Source organism: Pangasianodon hypophthalmus, chromosome 17 (assembly GCF_027358585.1).
Source record: "Pangasianodon hypophthalmus isolate fPanHyp1 chromosome 17, fPanHyp1.pri, whole genome shotgun sequence".
Classification (NCBI taxonomy): domain Eukaryota; kingdom Metazoa; phylum Chordata; class Actinopteri; order Siluriformes; family Pangasiidae; genus Pangasianodon; species Pangasianodon hypophthalmus.
Window position 1 is genome coordinate 14,076,532 of NC_069726.1, and position 6,639 is coordinate 14,083,170.

The following is a 6,639-nucleotide window of genomic DNA, read 5'->3' on the forward strand; positions in this document are numbered from 1 at the left end:
TGGAAAACTTTCACATGAGCTGTGGATACGAGAAGTTTGAAAACGTTTAGGTGGAAATGTCTATTTCATTTAATACATTTAAAAAGTTACGCAACATCATGTAACATTTCATTTACCGTGTAGCTAGCTTGTTAGCAACTTTCTTTTCAAACAGTAACAAAAAAAACCTCTAATCCTGATTGGTTAATTTATGTGACTTAGTTGCCCTTTTATGAACATCATGACAGCGCAATTACTGCGCAGAACACTGCTATTCGTCATGAATAGAAATAAGCTGCGCTCTGTGTTAAGTTGAACACAAAAGAATAAGTATTTGCAACGTCATAAAAATGACCAATCATATTTTTTTCACAACAACATGCCAGCAATCTGCAGATACTTACCTAACGCCATTGGATAATAGAGCTAATTAATGTTAAGTAGGCGGAATATTTGCGTAAAATAATAGACCAATAAGAGTGGCCGTCGTGTGAGAGGTATTTTAATATTCATGAGCATCCTACCGCCAGGCCACCGAGTGGAGCGCCAGTGATTGTGTTGGCTTTGTCTCATTGGACAGGACGCACGTTGTTGGGTGTCATATTCCGTAAAAGCGCAGGGGTTCATTTGTTTTTCTTTGCGCGCAGGAAGATGTCGTCTCTGTACAAGCCGTTCTGTGTTTCCGATGGACCGTGTAAAGATGCGATTTGGAGACGCGGATGTAGCTCTGAGCAGCATCCCGCAGCGCTGAGCTCGGCGTGTTTGGGTGGCTTAGCGAGCAGTTTCACCCCAATTCACACCATGTGTGAAGGAAAACGGCGTTTTGCAGCTGCTGCAACCGGCGGGAGGAAAATCACTCACCCAGGAAAGGCAATTCTTGCAGGTAAATGTTTGAGTCGGGTAGATTTATTTATTTTTTTTTTTATAGACAGGCTGTTGCCTTGGTCGCTAGCCAAGCTGCAGCTGCTTTTTTTAAGAGCTCACCTCACCGCATAACAACACTGAGGACTCAGAACTGGGTCAAATGTCTCTTCACATTCACAAGAGAATATTATAGTAAACCTCGAAAACACGTCGTAATGTTTTACTTATGGTAAGATATAGCACTTGCTAAAGAGCTAACTAATGACATAGCTAATGTGTTATCCCTGACCTGTACTGCTTTAGCTAGCGAGCTGGCTAATATTAGCCCTCTGTTGTCATCTTCAGCGTTATGTCAGTGTTTAGTGTTAGCATGGAGGACATCTCTTATATAACCTACTGAGGAAAAACTACAATAAAAATTTATTTATGTGCGTTTACTTGGAATTAATAAATCATAGTGTGTTGCAGAAGTATTCAGCCCCTTGAACTTTCCCACATTTTGTAATGTTACAAACCGGAAATGGAATTAATTGGGATTGTCATAATTCTAGACAAAATAACCCATAATATTGAAGGGGGAAATTAAAATAGTTTACAAGTATTATTTACAAGTAAAGAAAGGAAGTAAAAATTGTTTTTAGTATTCACTAAAAGTATTCACCTCCTAAATTACTGCTAGTTGCCTTTAGAAACGAATGGAGTCACCTGTGTGCAATTAACGAGTCACGTGATCCCAGTATAACGACACCTGTTAGTGGAAGGCCAAACATCCCTAAACAAACATCATCATGAAGACCAGAAGCTATCAAAACAAATCCAGGACAAATTTGTGGAAGTGTCAGTCAGGATTATACAAAAATTACACTTTGAAAATCCTGCAGAGAAACATTAAACCAATTATTATTAAAAAAATTGAAAGAATGTGACACAACCACAGCTCTGCCTAGAGGAGGCCAAGAAGATCTGCGGTAATATTTAACCTGGCCTCTACAATTTTCACCCTAATGTTTTTCAACCTCTATTTACCCCATCATCTGGGGATTACCAAAGGCAAGAATGACCTTATCTTGTACAGAGAAAAGAATGGAAAGTGCCCTAACAACTGCCACTTTGTTTGTGACAATCTGCCATACTCTACAGAGAGTAGGTTAGGAAATTCCTTTAATGTTGATCTTTTTATGTACTTAGGTGCCATTGCAGGAGGTATTGAAATCTGCATCACCTTCCCAACAGAGTATGTGAAGACTCAGCTGCAGCTGGATGAACGTGCAAACCCACCTCGTTATCGAGGGATAGGTGAGGAGAAACTGTCTCTTTTAGCATTCTGCTTTTTAAAAAATTTTTTTTTTTTTTTTTTTTAACACAACGTTGGTTAGGAATAGACTGAACCAAATCCACATTAATTGAGCATTTCAGAACTGAAATCAGCAGTGCAATAATTGACTGGGGTATTGATGGCTGTACTAATTTAATCAATCAAACTTTGAAACTGAGGATTATAAAATGTGTAAATGTGTCCTTAGGGGACTGTGTGAGGCTGACTGTTCAGGATCACGGTTTGAGAGGGCTGTACAGAGGCCTGAGCTCACTACTCTATGGCGCCATCCCAAAGTCTGCAATTCGGTAAGAGAAGCAATGTGAAATGCCCCCTAAATCCACTAACATCGTCCTTTCTTTTAACCTGCTTCCATCTGCTTATTTTGATGGCAGATTTGGCACATTTGAGGTCCTGAGCAACCCAATGAGAGATGAAAGTGGTCGCCTTGATAACACTCGCAGCTTGCTGTGTGGCCTGGGAGCGGGCATCGCTGAAGCAGTGCTAGTGGTCTGTCCAATGGAAACGCTCAAGGTTGGAGGAATGAACACATTGTCTATTTAATTTGAATAGAAGTAATATCCACTTTTCAAAATACTCTGCAACACGACTTTTTTAATTCCAAGAATTTTCATATTGTAATTATTTGAAATAATTAATTGTAATTTTCATATTGTCTACTCATTACAGAATTGCATAATGTAATACATTATGGGAAACATTTTTGGAGGAAATGAATATTAGAATAAAATAAAATGAAAAGGAAGAACTTGCCCTAATTCAAGGGATTTGGTGCTATCCCAGGTGAAGTTAATCCATGACCAGTGCTCTCTTCATCCACGGTACAGAGGCTTCTTCCATGGCGTGCGGGAAATAATTCGTGATCAGGGTAAATGTTGGACAAGGTCTAATTCTATTTGTAGTCGTTCACCTCTAAAGCAATCATAATTTTTTTTGACGCATATGTCATTAATGTGAACAGACCTTAACCTGAAGGTCCATATTTGCATTAACATAGCAATATAAAAAAAAATTAACTATGAATGAAAAATGAACTCCAAATATTTGACTATATGTATGTGTACTGTCTTGCCACGAACTGTAGGTAGTTTCTGTTCTCAGATTTTGTTTTTCCTTCGTTAGTTGCTACCTACAAATGCACAGCCAGGTGTCATGTGTTTTTTTTTTTTTTTTTAAATTCTGATCTGCCTGTTGTCATTATGGTTACATATATGATTATCTTGTATGTTTCCAATGTATCACCATTGTGGAGGTTCTAAAAGCTCTGAATTTGTGTAAATCTGTTATGTTTTCACAAAGCTCAAGTATTTTGGAAAAAAATGTGCCACTTAAACTGTATAAATGGTTTCATTTAGACACACTGGCAGAGTATAAGTTAAATAATTATGTTATTTAAAATTTATGCAATATCAGACTGATCTGCTTTACTGGCAGGGGTTCGTGGTACGTACCAAGGGCTGACTGCTACAATACTGAAACAGGGTAGCAATCAAGCTATAAGATTTTATGTCATGAACCTTCTGCGCAATTGGTATAAAGGTAAGAGATTGTACACAATTGCAGTCTCAAAATTATTCACTGGAATATCAAGGGATCGTGATGATCAAATAGAAGAAATAATAGAATGAGGCTCTTGCCGTCGTTTCCAGGTGATGACCCTACACGTGAGATGCACCCGCTGGTCACGGCCATATTTGGGGCGACTGCAGGTGCAGCAAGTGTCTTTGGAAACACACCTTTGGATGTGGTGAAGACCAGGATGCAGGTACAGCCATCAGTAATAACTGAGCATTTTAATGGCCAAAATGAGTCTTTTCAGCTTGTTGCCTTGCTATCATGTAAAATCATGTAACTTGTAACTTTTCTGTTGTAGGGTCTGGAAGCTCATCGTTATAAGAACACGCTAGATTGTGCTTTCCAGATACTAAAGAATGAAGGCCCACAAGCGTACGCATTTTTTTTAAGCACTTTTCCCTTGTCTCAACTAGACATGTGCTGATGTTGAATTTTAATCTCATAACTAACATTCATTATACTGCAGCACCATTGAATTCTCAAATGTGATTGATCAGAAGGAAAGCTGATTAATTTTCTAACAGCAGCTCTGATATGAGTACCAGCTGCAATTCAATTCACAGGTTTGTTAATAAACAACTCCTAATACATTATCATTTCTCTAAAAAGAGCATATTTACAAGTCTATGGTGAATGCTCCAGATAATCCAAGCCTAATAACACAATGTGGTGTTATTTAACAGCGAAAAGCATGTACTCATTCATAGTAATGCTTTCTGTAAGTAGAGGTTAGTTTAACACTTATGGAGGGAGTTTCTAGTGTCGGTGATTTGTAATGGTCAGTAGGTTTTCTGCCACATTAGAGTCTTCAGGGCAGGGAACTCTTTGCATTTTAGTTCCTGTGACTGTGGTATTTTAAAAAGGTAACTTTTCACATTTGGGCAGCATTTTAACTTATAAAAATAAAAAGCTAGATAGTCTTTGGAATTGAGATTCCCTTCAGTGTCATCAGACATCATTCAGGCCACTTCTGATTTCTCAAAGTTGCTTGTTAGCTTTCCAGCTTTGACAAACACAGTTTTTGTTAAACAGGCTTCAATGCTGAATTGGGCATATGTAGCTCATCTACATCTATCTATGTAATTGCAATTAAATTTTTGAGGAAAATCCAATGTGCTGGAATCCTCCACTTGAATGGAGTGTGTGAGGTAGTGAAAGTGCACGGCATAGCGTTCATATTTTGACATGTTCTTTGTATCACATGTTGAATATCGCAGTGTATTGTATAACAGGGGTTCCCAACTATCATCCTGGAGCCCAGCGTGCTGCAGTTTTAAGTTTTCCCTGTCCACAACACTGATACAGTGCATGTAAGGTTTGGTGATCAGCTTATGTAGCTTTATGTTGGATCAAACTTTAAAAACTGCAGTGGGCTGGAGTTGAGAACCCCTGGAATAAAGGTCTAGCAGCACATGCATATTCTCAACATCTACTCCTTCACCATTCCAGCTTTGTAACCCTGCTTTCTCTGTGCTGCAGGTTCTACAAAGGCACGGTTCCTCGGCTGGGCCGGGTGTGTCTGGATGTCGCCATTGTCTTTGTCCTGTATGAGGAGGTTGTAAAGCTTCTGAACAAAGTCTGGCAGACAGACTGAGGACATTAACAGCCTGCTCTGTAGAGAATGATGACTAATGTAGACACAGTTGGTAGTGTCACTCAAATGACAAGGCTGACTGTTACACTGACCCCTGGCTGAGTGCACTGGGTTAGGCAGCTATCTGCATGAGAGGGAGGGTGGAGAATTAAGCTCACAAGTGGTGTTCTGATGCACAGCATACTACTAATGTTTCTATCTAGCACATACATGCAAAGAATGTTATCAAGTTGCACTTTTTCACTTAATGCAAAACCATGCAGCTGTGTTGACTCCCATCTTCTTACTCGTACTAATCCACTTGTGTGGCAAACCCCAGTGTAAATCAAAGTGCACAATTCCCTTGCTCTCAATTTAACCAACTTGTATAGATCTTAAATTTTTCTATTAATTGCACTGAAATATATTTAACAAAATAAAGAACTGGTTTAGATGTATATGATTTTCTATAACCAGTATTTCCTTAACTGATATTGCTGAAGAATTGGAATTTGTGGCCAATTTCATTTTGACATTCAAGTTCACAAATAGAAGGCAGTGAAAATATTATACATTTAAATACATCTGTGGTTTATCATTATGTTCTTGACTGGAATTAGCTTAACATATTGCTAAAGCAGACAAGCCTTCTACTGAAGCACTTAGGAAAGCATGTAAAGACCAGCTGCTCAACTCCAGCCCTGACTCATCACACTGTAAAAGAGAGAAGGGAACTGGAGATCTCCTTAGCTTCAGCTCTAACAGCTGGGTGTGAGGATCAAGTTCATTTCTATTCTTCACCTGATCTGTGTTGATAAAAATATTTGTTAAATTAAAACAAATTTTGTGTAACTAGCTTAAGGTTAAGACTTGTAATATGTGGATTTATTTAAGTATCATTTGCTTGGAAACCTGTTGTTTTTAAGAATTTTTCTTCTTTTTTTGCTGCTAAAATTGATTATGCAAACTCTAGATATAGAGGCATGAAATTTGATTAGTAGGTAGTACTCCCTCTCACTACTCTGGCAAGTGTGATAAGTCTGTTTGATCTAATGGTGGCACTATAGTACAATATTGTGAGTATATTCATTTGTGGTTTCTTTATTGCGCTATGCAACTTGGCAAGAACTTTGGGTGCCATTTTCTAAGGATGCTGAGACCATGTATATTGCTGCTTGTGGCTGTATATTAATTTTGTGATTAGAAAGGATAAGAGTAAATGATTTATTACTGCTTAGACTGTATGCCTATCTGGTCATGTTTGAGTCAAATGATCTGAAAATACTGTAGACACAGTAATTACTCCAAGAAA

At 38.3% G+C, this 6,639-nt stretch overlaps 1 protein-coding gene across 1 annotated transcript; it reads left to right on the forward strand.

Annotated features, from left to right (window-relative positions):
• The first annotated feature begins 490 nt into the window (after positions 1-490).
• slc25a1a (solute carrier family 25 member 1a) lies at positions 491-5,785 on the forward strand. The gene is made up of 9 exons (XM_026941712.3): positions 491-862; positions 2,032-2,139; positions 2,367-2,466; positions 2,554-2,692; positions 2,963-3,047; positions 3,614-3,718; positions 3,829-3,944; positions 4,053-4,126; positions 5,234-5,785. The coding sequence occupies exons 1-9, from the start codon at positions 631-633 to the stop codon at positions 5,346-5,348; spliced, it is 1,074 nt and encodes a 357-aa protein (XP_026797513.1). The 5' UTR covers positions 491-630; the 3' UTR covers positions 5,349-5,785.
• The last annotated feature ends 854 nt before the right edge of the window (positions 5,786-6,639 follow it).